The sequence below is a fragment of the Lissotriton helveticus genome, chromosome 3_1 (assembly GCF_964261635.1).
Source record: "Lissotriton helveticus chromosome 3_1, aLisHel1.1, whole genome shotgun sequence".
NCBI classification, from domain to species: Eukaryota; Metazoa; Chordata; class Amphibia; order Caudata; family Salamandridae; genus Lissotriton; species Lissotriton helveticus.
This window is the reverse complement of record NC_136061.1, coordinates 1,982,872,928-1,982,898,345: the sequence shown is the minus strand read 5'-3', so window position 1 is coordinate 1,982,898,345 and position 25,418 is coordinate 1,982,872,928. Positions and strand designations below refer to the sequence as shown.

Sequence of the window (25,418 nt, the reverse complement as noted above, 5' to 3'; positions counted from 1 at the left end):
GATACAGAGTTAACGCTTTCTTAGTTATCCATGTACAGTTGAAAGTGACCGATGTAAGGTTTCGAAAGCTCAATTGGGTGATAATCAATACAAGTGGTTGGGAGAGGAATTCAACTTAATACAAGGGACAGTCAAGGGGTGGCAATGTTCAAAAAAAGGGTTCGTCTGTCCAGTGTCTTTTTACAGCGAGCCATCACTGGTAGGCTCTCATTGTTTTTCTTCTTTCGTTGGCACTGTTGTGCACCGGCGGTGGAGCTATGCGTCCAGCTCTACTTCAGATCTCGCGTTGCAGGGTGTGGCCATTCTTTGCTCTTGGACCACAGTCCTGTGTTTGTCCTGTTCCCTAACTAACCTATCATAGGTACCTTAGGCGGGGTACCCGCATTCCGTTCTTCCTTCGAGACAAACCCTATTCTATTTTTTGTGCTGTCTTTCTTCTCAGAGTCCAGTTCAAAAATTCCATATGAAAAAAAGGGGGGTGATGGGGGCGTGCTTTGGGAGGCCGAGGGAAGAGAGGGTGGAGTGGGATCAGATCTGAAACGGACCAAGGAGGACAGAAATTTCAAGCAAGTGGGCCAATCAATCGGGCACAATGGGCTGGGACTTTCGGCACGAGCTCATCAACGTGCAGGGGCTTCTGGGCGGCCCTTCTTTCCTTCACTTTCCACGCTGAGAACGGTGCCTTGTCCCGCAACTCTTTGCTCTGTGGCTCCACCTTGGTCGAGGTCATAGATATTCCCCGATCTGCAGCCAGGCTGTGCGCCACATCCGGCCCCTCTCCTCCGACGGCTGCACGTTATCCTTAAATGAGTATAAAAAAACAGTTTTTTTGAGAATTGGCAGGGGAAGACGTTTACACACTTTAATTTCTCTCCCAACCCCAAGTAGTGGGGGAAACGTTCATTGGTCACGATAGGGTGGATGCTTAGTAATCCTTACATCGGTGTATGTTGTTAACTCATGCATCATTGCTCCTGCTGTAGTGCAGGTCGGCAAGCATTTTTTTTTTCTTCAACCAACATGTCTGTCCGGCGTTTTACTCTTGCTATATTTGCGAACGTGGCAAGAAGTCTGACATCTATAAAATTACATAGTTTATCGAATTCAAACCGGCTCCTTCAGTAGAGACTCGCATTTGTCTAAAACAAATCCTGTTGAGCTATCTGTTTCTTCAAGGTCTGTTAATTTAAAAAAAATGTGAAATGCTGTTATCATGGGACTATAGCTACAGTCTTTAAGATTTTCTGGGACGGCTGGTACAGAACTGGGACCATTCTGGAGGAACGGGGACGTATCGGACATTCTATTTTTGTACAATGGGCGGTGGTAATCCGAACGATGAGGGTGGTGTTACCAAAGTACTTAAGACAAAAGCCACTGACATATAGTTCCCTTTTAAGGGTCAGATTAGGGGACATCAGTCGTCTCACCTGTCCTTTCTTTCTCAGCCAATTAAGTTCCATCATTTTACAGAAAGGAGAGGTAGTAACATGGCTAAATTTTGTTTCTGTCAATTTGTTCAAACACTGTCGTGTCTAAAGCCAATTATACCTGTACCGGCGAGGTACAGTGTCGTCATTTTTTTTTCCAAGGGAGCCCTCAGAGGGAGAGAGCGTCGTGCGTACCAAATAGGCTATTAGTACACGTACAACATAAAAAGAGAGAGCGAGAGAGAGACGTGTATAATAGGCTATTCAGTGCACACACATATAGATCAGTACGGGTCAGTTTCACGTATAAAAGACAAGCTGAGGGAAAACATAAATTCATAGTTTACGTATACACAAATACCAGATAGGGTGCGACAGTCCATACATCAAGTACGAAAACTTAAGATAAAACAGAGGGCTATTTTTGGCGAAAGAGCCTTTTCATGCGTGTTGCATATTTTCAGTACTCCATTTAATTCATTTGGGGGTCGAGCTCTTCGTTCTCCTTCCTTCTTAATAGCAGACAATTTCTGTTGGTAACCTCGCTTCAATAAATACTTACTCCTTTTAATTGGTCGGACACTGGTCCAGTCGTGCTTATACTCACGGTGGGGTCTTCCAACATCTAACAAATGACGATCCAAGTTGAGGTAAAGGAGGGGTGTCTGTCGGATGTGCGATGGTGCAATTCTGACTTTTCTATGAGGATGGAAGAAGAGGGGGTGAATCTAAAACATGACAATATCCCTAATTTCTGGGCTGGGGGGGTTTTGGATGAACCCCAACCCGGGGTATCCTTAACTTTTCTCATCTAGTCCGCACATTAAGTTGACTCACTGGTGCGCGTCATTTAGGGCGTTCATTTGGGATATCGGTTGGGGTTGGGTCCGTCGTACTGAAATAGGCCTTCGAGTTTCTGGCATAGGCCACTCCCCCAGTCGTTCGCTCCAGAGAGAGTCGTTCCTAAGTAAGGAAAGTGCTATATCTTTATTCGTTTTTCACATGCAGGTACCATGTTCGGGCTTAATTTTCCTATCCCATTGACCGTTCGATCAACACCTTAGTCATACAAAAAAGCATTTGTTCGTCAACCCAGATGTGCGCCACACATAAGCATTCATACGACACTAATCGGGGCCCACGCGCACATTCACACCATACAATTCTTCTTCTTTCTGCGTGGAACACGGTGCATTCTGGGTCTTCTCCATACTTCAGCTGAAATTCCGATATTAACCTGCAGAGAAAGAAAAGAAAGGGGGGGGGGCGACAGCGTTCAAAGCACATCAGCGCGCAAAAACACGAAAATGTTTTTACCTACCTAACTTATCTTCTTTGGGATGCAGTACCTAGCCTCTCGGCCTTGAAGCCCAGAGGAACTGGTCTATTGTCCTATTCATAGATATATCTAAATATCAAGATCTTTTACCTATTGTTTATGCTGCAGAAATCCAAAACACGACAGATCCTGACTATTCCTTTCGCATTATTTCTATGTACCATGTCTTTCTAATTTTTCATGACCAAAATTGCTTCATTTATCTTGTCCCTTTCTTTATTCGAGAACCTACCAATCTAAGCGACTGTTATGAGGCTAGTTCCATATATTTATTTTGTGAGGATGTCAGCATTCAAATACGGGCCTCCAACCATGTAGGCCAGCCACGGGGCAGACGGGAAACGCATGAGGTAAGAAGACATTACACTGTAGTATAGAAGTAAGTAAAGGACGAGCCATTTAATGAAAAACTAAACGCGACTAACGGTTGTAGGACCGGTGTAGGTTTATTTTATGGTTGGAAATATAACAAGATCAGTTACAATAAAATCGTCCATACGTACACCAAGGGCATGTATCATCAGTAACATCATTTCAGGGCTTTAATAATACAAAAATGACAAAGAAAACACATCGATAGGGTTGTTCGTATGTTCAGTCCGCACCCTTTCCCGCCCGCCACGTGTACAAAGACCGCATACATATCCCATAACATCAAGGTTTAGGCAACTAGAACGTCACAAGGAATTGCGAGTCCCGCCCATACTGGCGCCATTTTGGTCGAGGCTGGGCGGGCCCAGAGCATAGTCCAAATGCCTCCAATAACAAGTGGTCGGACCAGAACCCCTTTCGGTAGTTCAAAAGATTCCGTTAGTGCCAGCAGAGAGGGCAGGCGGCGTGGACTGCGGCTTAAAAGGCGAGGAAGGCAAAATCTTCCCTACCGGGTCACGCTGAGGTCCCACCGGAGCTGATCGAGTTGGCAGTCTACAGTATCTCCTAGTAATTCGGACAAAAGGCCGGTGTCAGCATGAGAGCACCACCATCTTGTGACAACGTTGTGGCCACTCCGGAGAGCGGGACAGCAGGTGTATCCCTCCACAGATACGTTGAATCAGTCTTTCCTTCGACACCAGATGTGGATAAGGTGGCGGTCGCCCGGGGCAGTGGCATATCCATGGGGGATAATCGAGCAACAGTGGTGGTGGCCCCCACCGGAAGCCTGCGGGAGTCGCGGGCCAGTGACTTTCGTAGAATTTTTAAAACTGAGAGGGCGTCTTCAAGAGTGGGGCTCATGCCCGAGCAGGCAAGCATCCGAGTTCCAAGGTAGCCCAGAGCCATTCTAATGGACCAGGCCCAAATCCGGGGTGTCGGCCGCCATTTTGAGCGTTCCGCAGCAGCAGCCGCTCTTCACCCCGTCCACCGGAGCGGGTCCCCCGGTCATCCAACCGAGTGGAACGCCAATGGCAGTCCTGGTGCAGTCGTCCAGCAGGTGAAACGTTAAGGGTCGCCCCACTGCAGCTGGCCGGCGAGTGAAACGCTAAAGGTCGCCCCACTGCAGCTGGCCGGCGAGTGAAACGCTAAGGGTCGCCCTACTGCAGCTGGCCGGCGAGTGAAACGCTAAGGGTTGCCCTGCTGCAGCTGAGGAACCTCCCCCCTGGGGAGGTGGGGGAGGACCGTTCGCGTCGCCTCCCCCCAGGGCACCCCACGCCATCTCTTGGCGCAGCATTATAGGATGGCTGGACCAGGCCATGGCGCGTTGGGTAGCCTCCGGCCTATTCGCTTAACGGGCCGCCACCGACGCTACCTCGCCGGCTGATGGCTTTTGTAGACTTTTTTTATAGCCCAAAGCCTACTAAAAAGTCGCTCAAAGTAGCCCAACATTGAAGGCGGGACAGGAACAGCGTTAAGCAGACGGCGAATGCATTTGGGTTTGTTGTTGCAGCCGCTGCCATGTAAATAGTTGGTTAATAGAAAGTTTTAAATAGTTGTTTAATAAAAAGTTTTAACATGTTACTTTGCTGGAGTGTTGTATATATTTATAATATTTGCATATTGTTTGTCGTTATTTGGGCGGGGTGGGCGGTGGAGCCGAGCTGTCTTGCAGCCATCATGGCGTCGAGCTCGATTCTTCTCACTAGTTTCATATTTCTCATGAGGGGTTGTTCCTAATGTTTCTATTTTAGCGAGGTCAGAAAAAGAGATCCCATCAGTGGCCTACTGATTTTGCTCGATTCCTTTTGTTTTTCCTAACGATTTTTATGTTTTTGTTTGCTAGCACGATACAGCGGCTAACCCGCTATTTTTTTTATATATTTATGTCCTTTTTATTAGGGGCGTCTTCCGGTGGAGCCGGATGATCTACCTCTAATAAACGGTCCGGGCTGAACCAACTACCAACAAACGGGGCAAAGATAGGCATGACGGGTTACAAAGGGGACAAAAGTCTGCACTACCTATCCTTCACTATTCACAAAGACTAAACAAACAAAATATTTGGTTCAATGTTTACAGATCGTGCAGAATGCGGCTGCGAGACTGATAAAGCACATTCCTTTTAGACAGCGTGTCTCTCCGCATCTGCGCGACCTGCACTGGCTCCCAGTGGCTAGCAGAATCAAATTCAAAGCCTTGACCCTGGCGTTCAGAGATCTTAGGGGCACTTGCCCTAACTATTTAAAACTCAGACTTCCTCGCTACCATCAGGAGAGGCTCTTACGTTCAAATTCCTTGTTTCAGCTACTTGCCCCACGAGTCAAAAAAGCTCGACTCGGAGGCAGGTCCTTTTCTGCTGGCACGGCGAAATTGTGGAACGCCCTACCGCCCTCCATCCAATCTGCCACGACTGAATCTGGATTTAAGAAGCAATTAAAGACCTGGCTTTTTATGCAGAAAATCTAAGCCTCCCCTCTGCTATTCGCTCTGCTTTACTGCTCTCATAGCGCCGGGACACCTCCTCGTGAGGTAGCTGTTCGCGCTCTACAAATATCAGTATTATTATAGAGGCCTAAAGACAGAGTGACTATACTCGGAATTTAAGCAGAGAAGAGTCATGTTTTTAAGGTCTTCCTAAATGCAAGTAAATTAGGCATGCATCTAAGCTGTAGCAGGAGACCAATCCAGGCCTTAGCTGCGCAAGCCACAAAACTTCTGCCACCCCAGCTGGCTTTACGTACCCAGGGCACCCATACTAGTTTTGCCTCTGCTGAACGAAGTGATCTATTTGGTACATACCAATGAAATTGTTGTTTAAGATACTCAGGGCCAGCTCCTTGAAGGTCTTTATAGACTATGCACAGGCTTTAAACTGAATTAGTTTCCTTACATGCAACCAATGAAGCCTTCTAATCTCAGCCGAGATAGAGGCATATTTTGGTATACCGGTAAGCAGTCTAGCCGCTGCATTCTGTAGAAGTTGTAGTTTGTTCATAAGCCCTTCCTGAAGGCTAATGAAGAGGCTATTGCAATAACCCAGCCTAGACATGGTTAGGGCAGTGATAACTATTTGTATACTGTCTTTTGGCATGAATGGCATTATTTTTTACAGGATATATGAAGTAGATAAGGCCACCACATTCACATAATCTTTAAAGCTGAGTTTATTGTCTTTCCAAACTCTCAGATTTTTTACCTTGTTGTTGAGAGTGGGTAGAGGACCCAGAGTGTCCGGCCACCATACAGGGGTCCAAAAGCTGGCGTAATATTGCCAAACAACACAACCTCCGTTTTTCCTGATTTGAATTTAAGGCAATTTTGAGCCATCCAAATTCCCACAGCTGTCATGCAGTCGTGGAGCCATGATGCATTTCCCAACATCATTCCTGGCATCAGCGATACCACATTTTGGGTCGTCTGCGTAAGAAGTCAAACTAAAGCCAAAAGATTCAATCAGAGGAGCCAGCGATGATAGATAAATATTAAACAGTGTCTGGCTCATAGAAGAACCTTGAGGGACTGCACTAGACAGTGAGAATTGTTTGTCAGAAAATTTGCCCAGTGCAACCGTTTGAATTCTATTAGAGAGGAAGGATTCAAGTAGTTTCCAGGCGGTGCCTGGATTAAAGTGCAATACTTGTTTTATAGAAGCCCAAGTGTTCTGCGTGTTAAAAATGCATTTCCCAAGGTGCCGCTTTTCTAGTGACATCACCAGCGTAGATTTGGACTTGCTATCCCGTCTCATACTCTGAAGCACACGGATAATGACGACAATTATATGATAAGGTGATCAGTTAAACTGGCCAAGCTAAGGAGCTTGAGTTGCTAAAACATTGCATTGCTACATAGTACTGCGCCTGTGTTTACTTAACGTACACCCACTGTACATTTCTTCACTGAGTTTTATATTCATACCTTGCTGTCTCTGTTCACTTACCTTTGCATTTCTGCTGTGACACCTGTGTTCGCCTAGCTTTTTATCTTTGCTGTTGTCTGTGATTGGCAAGCTTTGCTTACATACCCCTGCCAAGTGATCATCTTAATTATATCCAGAACACAGTGCTTATCCACTCATGCCTATCCACTTGACTTCATGTGTCTCCTATCTCTACATGCTATGATGTCTCTGTTCACTCATGTTTAGATTCATTATTCATGCCATAGCGCCTGTTTTTAGGCTTTACATGCATTCTGCACTGCCTGTGTTGAGCTAACTTTACATCCATGGTGCTGGGCTTCACTAAACTGCACCCTCGTGACACAGTACCTGATTACATGTATCTTTACCATATGGATAGCAACGAGCACTTGACCTAGGGTACCGGGCCTCACCGATGCACAGAAGTTGAATCGCTGCCGAGCTCGAGAAGGAGAACCAGTGAGGAGTCCTGATTTGGAAGCCTCGCTTTTGCTTCATGCACCCACTGAACTCCTTTGTACGTTTGTTTTAAACTCTGTGTCCAATCCGATGAGTTGAGAAAGGAGAGAAATAAGGAGATTGGGTGAAGCCGCAGGAAGACGTTCGCCTCCCTGATGGCGTGGCGGAGAAGTAATGGTACAATGGTTGGTTATGGCGACACACTGACGGGCAGTGTGTAGGAGTATGGCCACTCACTTTGGGATGCCGCACAACCGGTTGAGTGTCCTTAACAAAAAAGGAGGTAGCAAACTGAGACGGCACTCGCAGCTCAGACCCCGCCAGACGGCAGGGCATAGATAAGACTCACACAGTAGCAAGTTGGGGCCTAACTACAGGTGAGAAGTTACCCCTCACAACCAAAGGGCGTGAAGACCAACCAAACAATGGTCCCAGAAGGGACAAGAAAAGAGAAAGGACTACAAGGAACTAACCAAAGAACGTTCTGTGCCATTGACGAACTAGTGATATGCATACAATATATCCCAAAATAATATGTATGACATGATGAGTATATGATTTATGACCCAAAATATGACAGTTGGCAAATGATAATTTGACATGGGGTCATACAAATTATAACCGAAGTATATGTATATAATCCTAATAAACTCTGGCCAACAATGACCACTATAACCACAACGCATGTTGGCTGTTTAACACAAGGTTGGTTTGTTTGTAATGCATATACACTGGAATGGGCACAGTGCGGGGGGTTATGATCACTCATGATGATGATCACTAATGTTTAACTCCATTAGCCATGCCATAGCAACTGTGTTTAGGCTTCACATGCATTCTGCGCTGCCTGTGTGGAGCTAACTTTACATCCGTTTTGCCGGGCTTCACTAAACTTCACATTTGTGACACAGTACTCGATTACATGTATCTTTACCATTTGGATAGCAACGAGCAAATGACCTAGGCTGACCTAGGGTACCGGGCCTCACTAATGCACATATGTTGAATCGCTGCTGAGCTCGAGATGCCGGTGAGGAGTTCTGATTTAGAAGCCTCTCCTCTGCTTCATGCACCCACTGAACTCCTTTGTACGTTTGTTTTTTAACTCTGTGTCCAATCCGATGAGTTGAGTGTACCTGAAAGGTTACCAGTCACGCCCTGCACTGTTTCTATTAATGGAATGGAAATCATATTGAATGTGTTCTGCTTGCCGTTGTTCCTATTTGTTATAATCTGAAAGCCACACTAAGTATAGATAAACGGAAATGAAGGTTTACAATAGTAGTTGTTGCTATTCTTTATTAATTTTGTCCTCAAAGGAAGAATGCACTCTAGAGGGATTTTTTAAACGGATTCGTAATAAATTGTGTAACTGCTTGTCTATGTCACCAAAGCAGCGAAGAAAAGTATGTAGGGAGGCATTCTGTAAACTGTGACTGGCATTTCTTTCTGGAATATATTAAATAAAATACATGCGGTCGTATTTGAATTTGTTGTATTTCGGTTTCTTTTCAGATTACTCCCTAGCTACTGCAGATCTATCAACACTACAAGGCTTCAACTCACCAGGGATGTTGTCTTTAGGGCAAGTGTCTGCCTGGCAGCACCATCATTTAGGACCTGCCACTCTCAACTCTCTTGTGTAAGTGTTGTACCTAAACAGTGCATTTCAGAATTGTATATCTCACCGTTAGAATTCAGCTCTTTATCAGACGTCCGTTCCATATGTGGGCAGTAAAGAGCATTGTTTTTATTTGGCTTTTTATAATAAAGTGTACCTTGTTAATCAAAGTAAGGTGTGAAAAGTATATTGAGTCATTTGAAGAACTCCCTGGCAGACATCCTTGGAGAATGCTTTCTTGTACTTTAGATGAGTACCCACAACACCCGAATCCAGCTGTTTACAAATCTGAGAAATGGCAATAGCTTCCTTGAAGTACTGTGCTCTCACCTTTAGGTATTGGATCTAATCACAAGTGTTTAGTCCACTCGTTAGTGGGACGCAAGAATTAACACGCCGTACAGTTAAAAAAACAAATGTACCAAAGAGCCACACAAGAATGTTTAGCTAAAATAGTAGTATTCACAACAGTGCTTGTTTGAAATGGGCCAGCAAAAGCAATTAAAATGTGTACCTATCTTCATTCAAAGTTAGCCCTAGTTTCTCAGGAGTTTCAGTTTAAGCCAATGTAATTGTTGGGGCATACACAAAGTGAACATATCTTCTACATCCAAATATGGGTCTTTTTTAGGTGAACGTGTTACAAAGGCGAGTTGGGCTGCAAGCAAATTAGTATGGCAATTGCATGGGACCAAGACACATTGGCAAACATTTTCTTGAACCCTAGCTAAAATCACAGGAGTGGGAGCCGATCAGCAACAGTATACTCAACAAAAGCCATAGGAGAAGACAGCTTGTGCAAGAAGGGCCTTTCCAAGGACAATGCATGATCTGTTGTCTTATTTTGCGAGTTGGGAGAATCTCCTGGTCATCTGCCAAAAAGACTGCAGTGCAGAGGAAATTTCACTCCAGTTTGGAGAATGTCGTGGCTGATATCTGGCTGATATCTGACCAGGGTTTCATGGCCTTATTATCTTTCTGGGAGCCATGTTCAGTTTAATCTGTTTTCAGCAGTTCTCAGCTAGTTGCATTAGGTCATGCTTTGATTTTCTTGAGGATTATTCGGACTCTCCTTTGTTTGGAACCACTGCATAAAACGGCAAGGATGATGTTGAGTATGATAATTTACACCGTGGGGAAGTTGTTCTCCAGGTTGGCGAACGTGACAAAAGAGATCCTCTAGAATAAAGTAAATGTTAATGGGAACTGTGTTGACATGTTATTTGATTCAGATGCTAAAATATCTTTGATACCTAAGGACTTCTATAAGCGTAAGCTTTCTGGTCAACCTTTTCAAACCGATATCTGTTAATTAGATTATGGTGGGCAACTTATTCAGTTTGTAGGGTACTTCAGTGGAGTTTTGGAATACAAAGGGTATTTAACTGCTGGGAATATTTAGGTATCCTGCAGAGGAGACCGTATTATTAGTTGATTCCACCAGAAAGACTTGGGAGTCATATTAGAACCCAGCAGTGAACCGAGTATAATTTTGAAACAATTGCCTGTTGCTGAAGCTGATTTAAAAAGAAATGGGAATGGTGTACCTCCTGACCCACGTCCGGAATTTAAAGAGGTTTTTGAGGAGAAGTTGGGATGGTTGACTGATTACACACAATGAATTGTTCTGAAGAATGGTGTTACTCCTGTGGCATGCAAAGCGCTAAGCACACCCCTAGCTTTGAAACAAAACATGCGGGTTGAACTAAAAATTCAAGAAGAGGGGATAATTGTCAAGACTGAGGCTACAGAATGGGTTGCGCCTGTACCACTAGTGTGCAATGCCTCGCAATAATTCCTTTTGTGTGTTGATCTGAGAGCTCTCAATAGAGATGTGGTGGTAGATAAGCACCCACTCCCGAATATATCGGAGATGCTTACGCAATTGAAGGGAGTTTGTATTTTCTCAACTTTAGACCTTAAAGCAGCATATCACCAAATTAAGCTGGATGCTGACTCCGTGGATTTGATTACATTTATTAGGCAATTTGGCCTGTTCATATTGATTAGACTATCGTTTGGGCTCAATTCTGCCGCAGCAGATTTTTCAGCGAGCCATGAAGGTGGTGTTAGTGTTCCTAGGGTGAAAATCTATCAGGATGATTGTTTATGGAACTAATCAAGAAGAGCATGCTTGTAGGTTAAAGTTAGTCTAAAAAAGGTTTAGGATGAGAGGCTTGACATTGCAGAAGAATAAATGGAAGTTCAACCGCCCACAGGATGACAGGAAAAACGTATGTGTTTTTTTTAGATAACCCTTAAACACCAGGGTTGCCCCCTTGGTGGCATGCGTCGTCATCGGGTGCTTCACGTTCCGCTGTGGAACGGGGCATGCTGCGACCTACGAAGTGCGCGGGCCCCGGGGGATTCAACTAGCTTAATATGCTGAGGTGCCGCTTTGGTGTTAGTGTGACTACAAGCTTACCTTGGCACTGGAGGACCCATGAGCACACAATTCGGCCATTTATATGTATTAAGCAATATGCCAAGTTGGTATTGAGCAACAAAACAGGTGCGATCAATCCATATTCATTATTTTAGCATGCAGTGTGTGTGTTGGAGTAATATTTAAGTACTACGTTAGGGATGGAATCAGGACGCTAATTTCCTTGGCCTTGGAGATAAGCTTGGAAATTGTAGATCCATAGGAAGGCAGGTACATTATCACCTAGACTTCCCACTTTTTCTCTGTTTTTTTAATCGTACTGCCTAAAGGATAGAATAAAGGATTCAGGCAGGTATTTTAAACCTTCTACACAAGACCCCTCCAACTCCTATTCACTTTCATCATCCCATTTTACTATTCAGTGCTCCCGCATAGTTCGTAGGTTGAGGCACACCCCATTCCGCAGTGGAACAGGAAGAACCTGATGATGAAGCATGCCACCACGGTGCAACCCGGGTGGGTGAGGGTTATCTAAAAAAAATAACATAGGTTTTTCCCATCATTCTGTAACGGGTTAATCTACGCCAGGACAGATAGGCCTTCATTTGTTTGTTGCAACTTGAATCGGTAGTAGGTCGAGTCTTTTCGTCAAGTTTACCTCTTACCTCTTACCTCTTACCTCCCCCTGTGTTTTTTGATAAATCTAAGTTCAATCAAATCGAAATCAACTGCCTGGGTCATAGGTTAACAAGAGAGGGGGTGAGACCCAAACAACAATTGGTTAAAAGCATAGACAATTTACATGTGACCTGTTGACTTTTCTGAATACTATAAAAAGTTTGTGCTTTCCTTTGGCAGCCACACACAAAATAGTTTTTAAAAAAATTTAAAAAAGGGGGAGTTACTTTTATTTGATACTCTTTATGTGAACAAGTATTCTAGTATGTAAAATCAGCACGTAGTAATGCCCTATCTTTGCAAAGTTATGATGTTAGAGACCACCATTTTGATCACCGATCAAAATAGTGGTCTCAAAGGGGTTGGGCGCGGTACTGAAACAAACTGAGAAAGGAATAGAAAGAACTATCTGATAGACATCTAGCCGCAGATTCCTTAACTTTAGAATGATCCCAGGCGCCAGTCTGGATGCAGGGAATTTCCAGCAGTACCGTCCTGACTTCGCCCATGGAGATAACTTCAGTGGAGCCATACATGTCCCTCCCGGCTCGCTGACGTCCTTTTTCTTCTTTTCCGCATCTCCACACGGACTCGGGAGAAGCGGTTCTTTTGGCTTGATTTTGTTTCAGGCCTTTTCGACGGGAACAGTGTGTGATGCCTTCAGGCTTCAAGTCGTGCACGACTTGTTTGCGTCACATGTCGGCGACGGATCCCCACGAGATCTGCATTTGGTGCTTTGGAGAGCACCATCACTCCGAGGAGTGCGACACCTGCCAGAAGTTGAAACTGAAGTCGGATGAAGTTGTTGTCCGCCGGGATATCCCAAGAGGAGTCCTCGCACCGCTGGTCTCTATCACAAGCAATGGCTCCTGTTCGGGACAGGTCACAGAGACGTTCCCGTGGACATCGCTCGTCTGACGCTGGTAAGCACAAGAAGTAGTTGACCTCACATGAAGTAGTTGACCTCACATAGACGTTACGTCAAGGCCCACTGTTCTCCGTCTTCACCGGACAAGGGCCCCCAGGAGTCGGCCCCACACCAACCCTCCATTTCCTGGTGCTAGGACCCAGATGGAAGCCTATTCGCGGGCTTTACTGCCCATCTTTGGGTCACCCCCTCTACCTGGCGCGCCTTCGGGCCCCACAGAAGGGGTAGGGTCTCAGGTTCGGACTTGGCGGCGGGTTTGCCCTCGGCGCCGATCGAGAACCCTGACTCCGGTTCCAGAGTCGCTGCGACGTTGGGGCACAGCCCAGAGGCGCATCCCAGTCTGACGTCGGACCTTCCTGTGGCGTCTCTGCACAGCCCTGTGAGGGGCTCTGCACCGACGCTGGATGCGGCTGTAGCGCGGAGCTAGACTCCGAGTCGCTGCCGTTCCTCTCCGCAGTTCCCCATCTCGGTGGAGGTAGTCGACACCAGTCCGCCGGGCGGACGATTCTTCGATGGTCGTTGACGTTGAGGCGACACCGGAGCCGTCCACTGCTATTCCTCTGTTGGTGTAAGAGGATGAGGCCTGTGAGGGCTCCCAATCACCAGGGTTGTTTCGATGCTCCGCAGAGCAGGTGCCCATGGGGCACTGGCAGGCCTTTGGACATCCTCGGGCTGTGGAGCCTCTCTACCATTGTGTGGAAGGGTTAACCTATAACCGTCCCCTACAGATGGCTTATTGTCGCCACATAGAATGGCCATGGAGGTTAGTGCTGCGGTTGCAAGGGCTGTTCGCAAGGCTGCAGATACCTTACAGATGCAGCCTCCCTCAGTCTCTCTGCATTCTGAACCCTTGTTGGATCTACTTCACCAGGGCTCTGTGAAGGTGGAGCCCTTGCTGCCCTTCTGTGGGTCATTATATGACATTCGTCTTGGGGCTTGGGCAAGGCCCTCATCGGGGGACCCTGTGGGTCGTGCTATTGCACATAGTCATCGCCCAGCTCCAGATGACCCAGTATGTTTGCCCCTCCATTCTAGGGCTCAAGGGCTGGTAGTCCAGGCAGCTTCAGTATCTCTACCCTCCTTCCCTCCTCTGCTACTTCCTTCCTCTAGGGAGTCTCGCTGGTTGGAGTTGTGTGGTAGTCATGTCTTTGCGTACACTAGCTTGAGCCTTTGGTCACTGAACACATCTTGCGTGTTTGCACAAGCTACTTTTGCCCTTTAGGACTCGGTCGAGCATCTCCTTACATCTTTCCAAAGGGCCTTCGAGCTACCCTGGTTCGGCTACTTCATGATGGCTGGGAAACAGCACTGTTTTCCATTCGGTTGGTCATGGACGCTACTGACTCTGTGGGTTGGGCTTTGGCCAGGTCAGTTGCTCTGTCGCCATGCCTGGTTGCGCGATGGCAGTTTCCCTGAAAATGTTCAAGAGCGTCTTAGGGATCTGCTCTTTGATGAGGTCATTCTTTTTGACAGTCACGCTGACTCAGCGGTTCAGCGCCTCATGTCTGGGTTCCCATGACTTCCATGGTTTATAGTCCTCATTGCGGACTTTTAATTTCGTTTGCGGTATTGTTGGTGCTTTTCTGGTATCCATCTATAGATTCAAGACGTTATTTCCTGGACGGACTGTACGGCTAATCAGCCGTTTTTGCCCTTATTTGGTACAGCTAGGCAGGTTTGCATTTCTGTTCAGTTTTGAAGGCTCCTGCGGAGTCTTCTTAGGATGGTTATCATCTGTCGTTTTGGGGAATTGTCCTTTGGGTCATACTGTAGGCTTTTCACTTTGTTCCGCTTTTCCTACTGTGTGGGGCATCCCCACTGGTGAGAGCCAGCTGGATGAAAGACAGCTGTTTGAAGCTCAACTCAGAAAAGACCGAAGTCCTCATCCTCGGACCCTGCACCTCCTCCTGGGACCACACCTGGTGGAAAGTTGTTTTCTGAGACCAGCTTCCTGTTGGTTAGGTTTGTACCACCTGACATTTGAATGTCCGGTCTCCCCCTTGGTGTGACTCCTGATACTGTTCTCATTTGTCTGATTATTGCTTTCCCTTCCAATTGTTCAGGAGGCTGTTATCTCGCTTCTGAAATAATAAAGATCTCAAGTACTAGCAATATCTTTCCTAGATAACGGCTCCCATCAAGCAGTTTTTCTAGTTGACCATTCACTCTGAGGGTAAAGATATTATATGATTTTGGAGATTTCAAACCATATTTCCAAAGGAAGTGTTAGATAAAGTAAAGAATGTTTTGTCGATACACAGCTCCACAGGATGGATGGTTGATGGCACACTGGATATTTGGGACTATGCATTAAAAAGTAATATTTAACTAGGCGTACTCACCCAAATACCAAGATAAAGATAGACCAGATAAAGATAGACCTTCATTTAGTGTATGGAAGAGACTGATATAAATATGAAATGTATCACTGGATTGTAGTTGACAGATTGTGCTTCTGGTAGCAGATTCCGCACCTTTTGAATATTCCCCAGGGATCAGAGTGGATCTGGAACCTTTTCAGAAGTACCTCGGTGTGCCATCAGTGGCTCAGCGCTGATGCTTTTACTCTCTGGAAATTACATGTGGGGCTCATGTAGATTCCACCCCTGCGCGTTGTCAGTTCCTTTCTTTCTGCGCCACCAGTCACTAATGCAAAGATCCGTCTTTCAGATATTTTTGTGTTGTTTTCCTCCAAAACAACCGATTACAAGCCCTGTTGGGACTGTCGCAAACAAATGTCTGTGACAGATCCCCCACCAGGTATGCCTATGGTGTCTGAAGTCAGGCAACGACTCCAAGGCCTGCAGTGACTGTGTGTCAATGAAACAGAAGCCCATCGGGGAACGCAAGGGAAAGCTCTACGACATCTAGCACAAAAAGACATCTTGATGGAACTGCTCCAAGTCTCAGTCCACATCCAAAGTTTGGTCTCTAGCCCTATCTTGCTACCGGAGTCATCAAAGCTTCTTGAGGGATCGAACTTCCTCACTGTCAAAATCAGGTAAGTTTAAGAAGCAGTACTAGAAATCAAAGCTGGATTCCATTCCCTCGCACCACTCTCATTCGCCTGAGTGGGGAGGGGGCTACACACTTCATTTCGCTCCTGAAGACAGACTACTTCAGAGCCAATCCCGCAGTTGGTTCTGACACAGAGTTCTGTCCAGCCATGCTACAGTTAGTCGGATCCTTTCAGACTTCCTCTGGTGCACTTTTGTATCCTCAGTAGTCGATAGACCTTACATCTGAAGTAGCGCCTGCGAGCTCTGCCCCGACGCCAGTTGGGCCATATGAGCCCATCTTGCCTCTGCCTCCACTTCGACCCTGCTTCCAGCACCCGCCAGCTCCATTAATGCTGGTGGAGGAGGTCTAGATTGTTCATTCTGATGCCAAGTTGACGCAAGTCCGAGAATACATTCCCGTTTTGGGACGGGTTAAGACAATGACTATTACCTGGGTGATGAATTTGCTCAACCCTACCAGGGTGATAATTGTTACGAGAACCTGTTGGAAGTTAGTGGTCTCAATATCTTTTCTGAAATGGGTCTCCTCTCACCCTCTAGACCTGCCACAAAAGAATCTGCTTACTACGCCATAGTGATGCGTAGGGCAGCTGAAGTCCTTGTCTCCCAGCTACCCACCATGGAGGTTAAGACCACCGTCTTGACAGAAGTCCCCCAGCCGGGGCAAACATTTTCTGATCCTGACACTGATTGATACCCTACTGGGGGTGTGGGCCAAACCTCGCTCTGCCCCCCAGTCAGTTGACAAATTGCCAGAAGCCATCACCCTGCTCTAGATGACCCTGCTTTCCTTTCACAGCCACCTTTGCCCTACAGTCTGTTGGTGCATGCTTCCAAGAGTTGTTCAAATCCTTCCCTACCATTCCCCCTGATAGAGAATCTGAACATGTAGAGACGTTTGGCAGACGTGTATTTGTGTCTGCCAGTCTAGCCCTCCGATCAATTAACAGCAGCTGCTTAATGGGCAGTTACTCCTACGCCCTTTGTTTTTCATTGTCACAAGTCCTCACTGGTGTACCCAGAGACCTTCAGCCTGCTCTCGCTCAGTGGATTCAAGAAGGTCGAGTTGTGGCCAAGTTCATGATTTGTTGGGACTTGGACACCACTAATTCCATTGCCATTCTGTACCGTGCATGGCTGTGATCAACTGGGTTCTCAAGCAATGTTTAGTCCTCACTGATGATTATGCCTTTTGCTGAGACCCTTTTGTATGGGGATGAACCTGATTCCACTTTAGTGCTTTTTAAGGGGAGCAGGGCTACTGCACGCTCTTGGGGACTCTGCCTCACCTCACCATGTGCAACCGATCCACCACTCAATTCGTGACATTGTCCATGGTACTCCCTATTGTCAACCTCCACAGGTAACCCAGTGGTGTTGCAGTCAAGGTCCTGCTCAATCTGCGCCCCTCTGCCCCTGCAGCCCAACATGCCAAACCTCTTTAGTGTGCCATTACTAGAGCACAGTCACCCAGTTGGAGGCAGAATCCACCGATTCTTCCCTGACTGGCAGGCAGTAACTTCGGACAGGTGTGTTCTACAGATTGTTCGCCTGTGCTTTTTTTTAACCCTTACTTTCTGCCCTGCTGCACTTTCCAACTCCCCCATCCCCAGCAAGTGATGGAGTACCAATTCTCGATTTTGTAGCAGGAAGTGCTACCCCTTTTGACCTAAGGGGCTGTCAAGAGAAGTGCCAGAAGTACTTTGTGGTTGCTATTCCTGCTTTCTGGTGCCCAAGAAAGATGGAGGCCTGCAACCTATTTTAGATCTGCGCCCTCTCAATACCTTCTTCTGATCGAGGAATTCAAAATGCACACAGTGTTCCAAGTCTTGTCTGCCTTATACCCAGGAGACTAGGAACTGCAGGATGCCTGTTTCCCTATACCTGTCTTACTGGTCCATCCGTGTTACCTACAGTTCATGGTAGGAAAGAAGCTTTTTCAGTTTGTTGTGCTCCCTTTTGGCTTCACAAGTGCCCCTCTGGAGTTCCGAAATTGATGGCAGCACATTTTCGGAAGTCCAGGGTGCCAGTCTTCCCCCACATTGACGACTAGCAGGTGAAGGCAGGCTGCCCAGGCAGTCCTCGTCTACCTCCAGACTACAGCATTTTGTGCATTTCCCCCAGGAAAGAGTCCAGGACATTCAGGCTGTGATCCCGATCTTTCAATCTCAGTCCTGGATTTCAATGAGCTCTACTATGAGGCTTTTGGGACTGATGGCCACCTGCATACTGCTGGTGGAGTGGGCTAGAAGGCATATTTGCGCTACACAGTGGACCCTGAATTCAGTCGGCCCAACATCAAGGGGACCTCTTTGACCATCTTCCGATTTCAGAAGATACTACAAAGGATCTGTATTGGTGGTTGCTGGCCCACAATTGGGCCTTCAACACATCCCTCTCCCACCTAGAGCTGACTGGGATGACCGAATCATTTCTTCAGGGCTGGGGCGGCCACCTGGGAGAGTTAGAGCGCAGAGTCCTCTGGTCTCCATTGGAGTCTATATAAATGTACTGAAGCAGAGGGTCATCCGCTTGGGACTAAAAGCCCTCCTTCTGTCCACCAAGGGGAAGCTGGTTCAGGAACTCGTGGACAACAACACTGCCATGTGGTACTGGATCAAACAGGGCAGGGTGGGATCACAGACGTTTTGCCGGGAAGCCTTGCACCTCTGGAAGTGGCAGGACAGCCAAGGAATGTTCCTGATGGTGAACAATCTGTCAAGATCTCTGAATGTCGGGGTGGACGAGTTCAGCCACTGTCACTAAGTGGATCATGAGTGGCAGTTACACCCGGAGGTGACCCAGGGTCGGGTTGCCACCCCCCAGAACGTGACATGTGCTTCTGTGTGTTGGAATTTTCAAAGCGTATCTCGCTCAGAAGCGTTCCACCTCAAGTGGAACTTGGGACTCCTGAATGCCTTTCTGCTGATACCGCTCCTGCCCAGAGTTCTCAAAAAGATCGGCACTGACTCGACCCCAGTAATCCTACTACCTATTGGTTGAGTATGGCGAGTATGGTATCTAGAACTCCTGGGCTTGAGCATCTGTCCTCCAATAAGGCTGCTCCTCTGGAAGAACCCGTTATTGGAGCAGCAGGACAGAGTTCTGCACCTGACCCTTGGCAAATCTCCATCTTTGTAGTGATTTCCCTTCTGGGACCAATTTGGTTCTCCCTTGTTTGCACGTGTTAGCTGTTTTAGGCTGCCACTGCTTTGCACAGCCACACATAATACATTTGTGTTTGTGACATTATATTATTTTAGAAGTACACTGCACATATTATTTGCTATTCAGTGACTCTTCTTGGGATTCAGTCTGAATATTTCATATAAGGTCGAACAACATGGCTACTGTTTTCTTGAGTCCGGTCAGCAACATCTCCTAACATTTTCAAACACAACACGGTAGCACAGCTGCCATTTCATAGCACAATAGCTCTTATCATATAAACCATGTCTCGCTCCCTTGGAGAGCAGAGAGGAGAATTACAGCAGAGAGACCAGTCCTAGAAGGGAGGCCAGCACCCTTCTAAACTGAGTTTACACTTATGATGCGGGCCATCTAACTACACACGCCAGGTATGGGGTCTGGTTCTAATCCCAGAGATCACTAATCTATCCTTGTGCTCACACAGTGATGGTAGTCCTAGATAGATCTTTAGTTGCCGTGGTCGGGTTGTTCATTGTTTACAGCCTGCTATTAGTGTTGATTACTTTGCTAAGTTGTATTTGTTTACTAATAGCAGCACACGTGCTTCAATCAAAATAGACTAATAAAGTTTCAATAAAAATATTGTAAACTCCTTTCAGGTCTGTCCTTGTTTACTATGGACATGCATGAGTGAGAACGAAAGGTGATAATCTTTTTCCAGAGTTCCCTTAGGGACTAGAGGTTCATGTTCTAGGGTTGCCAGAATCACCTGCTTCTCTGGAACGGTTAGGAGTTCAGGTAAGACACTGAGCTATTCTGATTTGGGCCTACAGGTACTGACATGGTAGAGACTCAATCCCTACATTCTGACATCCTGTTCTCCCAAGGCACAATTCTGCTTCCCAGCAGAATCCCTGCAACATCTTCGTGCTTCGAGATTGTGCAGCGACTGCTGAACACCTTCGACTTTCTTCCAGAGGTGTTTGATGTCATCTTGGCAGCCAGGTGTCCCTTGAAGAAAACTGTTTATGCTTGCCATTGGGACAGATTTGTAGTCTGGTACGGCACTCCCCAGATTAATCCCTTCAGGTACGGCATTCCCCAGATTAATCCCTTCTAAGCCAATTTATCTGACATTCACTTGTAAAAACAGTGGACTGTAAGGTGTTTGTGGGGTTTGCTCATGGGAAAAAAAGGCAAATCTGAGTAAATTAGAACCATCTCCTGCTGGACCATGCTCTGCATACAGATCGGCTAAGCATGGGCCTCAAAAGCAGCCTGCAGAAGGACTGTGTACTCATTCCACAAGGACCAAAGCTGCTCCCACTGCGCTAGCGTACAGAGCCCTTGTCTTAAACATATGCCAGGCAGCTATGCAGGCGTTCCTCCATACATTCACAAGGCACTATTGTCTGGACAGTCAAGTGCGCCGAGAAGGGCATTTTGCCTCTTTGGCCCTGCAGGACTTTCTAGTTTTAGTCCATTCACATACCTGCCTCCATCAGGTGCCTATTCAAAAGTTGAGGAATCTGTAGTTAGAAGTCTGTGTCAGAAGAACAAGATACTTCCCTTCGGTAACCTTCTTTCTGGTAGAGCCTATCTAGCCGCAGATTCTTCCCATCTCCCTGGTCTGTGATTAAATTCAAACCATTAATAAGATCCAAAGTCTAGTAATCTTCACACTGGTCGCAACCTGTTCACTCTTGGGCTTCTGCATCTGGGGGTGCGGACAGCCTTGAAAGCAATATTATTATAATATTGTAAGGCAAGCTATTTAATAGGGTAGCATGTATCCTTGCATTGACCGCAACTAGTACATACTTTCTTTTTGTCATTTAAACAATGTGAATCCTACCCACACTCTTCTCAAATCAAATTTTTTCATTCTCTACCTAGTGCTTTCCTGTCTGCACAATTCGTGTATGAAATGATTTGTGCTGATTTTTATTCTTACTGTTCATTCCTATTTGCCAGTGCTTTTAGTCTTTATTTCCACTTATTTTCTCTTAAGTTCATTGCGGATTCATTTTTATCGTCCTTTCTTTGTACACCTCATATTTTCCCAGTTTTTAGAAATCCTCTGTCTTGTTCTGCTTGTCTTTGTCAAACGATTGTCATCATTTAGAGCACTGATTAAATGTTCAATTACAATTTGATGCAGAACTATTTGTAATCATTTTGTCTTATCGTCTTTCTTTGCAGAGCTGGAGGGCAGTTACCTCAGGCATCAAGCTTATCCATTAATACCAACCAAAATGTCAATATCAAATCCGAACCGATTTCCCCTCCCCGGGACCGCCTACCACCATCTGGATTCCATTCGCAGCAACATCAGCCACTACATCAGCAACAGCTTCAGCAGCATCAACAGCATCAGCAACATCAGCAGCTCCACCAATCTAGGCAGGAAATGGGACGTTCCCCAGTCGACAGCCTCAGCAGCTCCAGTAGCTCGTATGATGGCAGTGATCGGGAAGATCCAAGGAATGATTTCCATTCACCCATGGGGCTAGGAAGACCCTCCAACTCCGACGACCGAGAAAGCCCCTCCATGAAGCGCATGAGGATGGACACCTGGGTGACTTAAGACCTCACGTGGTTCCATACTTTTGGTTTCAAATATAAACTGTCCAGAGATATCCAAGATGATAAATAAGGACATGAGACAAATCTAGTTACACATATACGCATACACATGCATAGGAATATAATATACATGTGTGTTTTTGTGTGTGTTTGTGTGCGCGTCATGCACGGACTAACGGATACCTACTGCGAACTCTTGACATGTCTGCAGAGGCTTCCCGGTGCTTGAAAACGACCTTAGACTTTATCTGGCACTTATATGGATTTTTTAATAAATATATTGCAATTTTGCAAATAAACCTTTCCACTCCAATGTAGTCCTACCACGCCAAGGACTGAGCAGGACTGCTCAGATGGATTCCTTGAATTCGGACTCTGAGTGTGGTTGAGCTACGAGGCCGCGTTGGAACAGCAGAGTCGCGCGGGGTTGGATTTAAAAAATGCAGGAAACTAAGAAAGCAATACTGTAGATATATCACATAACCCTACATATAGCCTCGGGCTATCGTGCACAGTGTGTGCATGAAAAGGGCTGATGCTACCAAATTTGTTTTGCACGTGCAAGGGAAATAGAATTTGCAGGGAAAGAGTTGAAGAAACAGTTTTTAAAAATTAGGAATAAGCACGCAAAAGAGAAATATAGAGAGCACGCATGAAATATTGAGAAAATAGTAGCCTAGACACAAATAGAGCATTAAAAGAAATACAAATTAATATATTAAGTTATAATTGGAACATGTTGGAGATGTCTTTTTACATCTATATCTTAAAGAGATAAAAAATGGATTTTAGCTCCTGTATATTTTATATTAAAGAAGACTATACCCCAATGAATTGATGACTATATATATATAAAGTTCTATACTTTTAAAGATGGCATTCTGCTATGAATTATTTATATAAGCCAAAGCTGTACGTTCTAGCTTTTTGTAGAGTATAGATTTATTCTGTATCAACTTTTTTAAATGTTTGCTTTCAAAAGAGAAAACTACTTGCAGGGAGATGCTTGGGGGGGTGGGGGGAAATGAAGCCATGAACTCTTGTTACTCTATTTGCAAATTAAAATGTGAGCCAAACTCTTCTTTTGTGCGAATATAGTATCATATATTTAGCTATATATATGTATGTATATATCTATTTATATGTTTATCTTGATCCTCTTTAATGTAGTTAGATAGCTACTATATCATCACCATATTCAAACTTGTGTGGGTTTATTGCCTACTTGAAAAAATCAGGTGAATTCACAGTTTTTAGGCAGCGTGTTAAATGTTTTATATTATCTTTTATTTTGAATACCGTGCTTTCTTTGGAATTTAATTATTGATGTTATTTTCCAGAATTTTATTAGAGTTGCACACAGGTTTGTCCCCTCACTACTGGTAAATGTGTGATGTGCTGTTGTGATCTCTGTACTATATTGTTAAGGCTTGCTTGATGTTTCTCACCCATGTATGTACATAAAATGGCAAATCCAATCTGAGGTTTCATTCGTCCCACAAACCTAGAGTGCTGTAGCTGAATTTAGAAATATACTGCTATGTAATGACTGCCTTCTAAATAGAAACATTCAAGTGACATGGAAAAGGCAAGTAGAAGAGGGATCATCCCTCAGTTATCCATAGAAGAGAGATGGAACGGGTTTTGTTGGTACTTCTCAAACACATTTTTCTGCTTCTCGAAATTCAGATGCAGACCACTTCAGCCTGAGAAATACGACGTCTTTGAATGAAAAGTGAAAGCAAAAACATGTAGTCCTCTCAAATGGTGTTTAGGGGATGGATGGTGGCTTGTTCAAGTGATTGGCATTGAGTTGAGTGCACAACCCCCGAACTCTCACTTCACCCATCTTTAACTATTTAAGGATCACGGAAAAATAAACTTGTCTGCCTTTCCCTCAGAACTATGGACTGTAAACTAGGGGTGCTGTGAAAGAGGAATACAGAACCTTGCAACAAGTGCACCATTGATATGGCCGTACAAATCCATGTGCCGACTGTTATATCGCTCAATCAACACAAAATGGCACTGTAAATTCTTCTGTTCTGATGCAGTTTTTATCACTTGACCGAACACACGGATGTGTCATACCGGTAGCATCTCTGGCTTAATAGCGCAGGGTTGCCACCTGTTCTTTACGGTGCCACCGAACTGCCTAGAGGCTCTGATTATGATGTTCTGGCTACCTGGTTGTTTTAGTAAAAGCTTGGATATTATTTTGATTTCTGCCCTCACAGCACTGCTCTGAAAGGGTGTGGGTCTGTAATTGATCTTATGTCCATGGACCTTCCCATTCATGGAATAGTCAAAGGATCTGCGCTCTTGTAGGCGTTGCACAGCACAGTCTCCCGCTATCATATGTATTCCACTATTTACCTTGTAATGTGCAAGAAATATCAGTACTGTCTTGGTTTGATGCAGTTCAACTCTTTCACAGGCATTTCTTTTTTTTGGTAGGTTATAAACATGCACACAAAGGCATACAAATGATCATAACTTGACTGGAGGCATTGGGCAAATATTATACTTGTTAATTTATTAAGTCACTCTTAGCGCAGCAGTGCTGTTTGTCAGTCTTTTGATGACAACTTACAGTGATATTCACTTTAAAATATGCGATGTAACTATTTTATTTTTCATTTTACTATGTTTTCTGTAAAATATGTTTTAATTAAAATGTCATTTTCAAAATAAAACAATTTGGTTTGCTCATAGATATAGAAGGGGTTGTTCTCTTCCAACAGATATCCGACTAGTATTAGTATTAGTATGGATAGCTTATGGACATATGAGGAATAAACTGGTTTAAAACCTTGAGTTTTACAGAAACTAAAAAGAAATAGAAAATTATTGAAATCAGAAGGCAACAGTAAGGAGAGAACCAACACAGTCGAATTGCACATTGTACGCAACATTACCTTAGGCTGCACGTCTAAAAAAACAAAATACATTTATTTCTTGTCTTTCTGGATTTTTAGAGAACTAGTTCACCTCATATTTTTCACACTGAAGTACATAAAAATGTGCTGAATGGAATGCTTGAAATAATCCCAGCCACTAGTAAATACTGTGGGCCGCATCACCATGCATTGTCATTTTGCACACCATGCAACCTCAGTTTGGACTTAGTTATATGCAAATCAGTCTTGATCCTGCTCCAATAGGAACAGTCCACCCCAAACTGCCAGGCCAGGTTCTACCTGAGCCGGAACACAAGCCGCCCAAGACCTGTTTCACAATTGGTAGGGCTCATCAGTCTGTGTAGCTTGATTACAGAGGCAAGGTGTACACTGGTCCCACATCTGAACATACCCGTCCCACGAAGTGTCACACTGAATTATACAAAAAAGTCATAATCTTCACACATCACAATTCGTGGTAATTTCAAGGTTAAGTCCTACACTGGAAATCCTTGATATATAGAGAAACATTTCAACGCTTTTTCCACACCAACTCATGAAAATAGCCGTCCGCACATTGTAGAATTGGTTTAAATATTAGCAACCCATTGGATCTGCACGTATTGGAAA

The 25,418-nt window shown here is 45.1% G+C and overlaps 1 protein-coding gene across 11 annotated transcripts in view; it reads left to right on the top strand.

Moving 5' to 3' along the window:
• MEF2A (myocyte enhancer factor 2A) overlaps positions 1-24,584 on the top strand; it is a 475,560-nt gene extending 450,976 nt beyond the window's left edge. For all 11 annotated transcript variants that reach the window (XM_078683121.1, XM_078683117.1, XM_078683120.1 and 8 more), the window contains 2 exons: positions 9,035-9,161; positions 21,505-24,584. In XM_078683121.1, coding sequence (XP_078539247.1) covers positions 9,035-9,161; positions 21,505-21,889 — 512 coding nt within the window. In that variant the 3' untranslated portion in view covers positions 21,890-24,584. The remainder of the gene's footprint in view (positions 1-9,034; positions 9,162-21,504) is intronic.
• Positions 24,585-25,418: the final 834 nt, after the last annotated feature.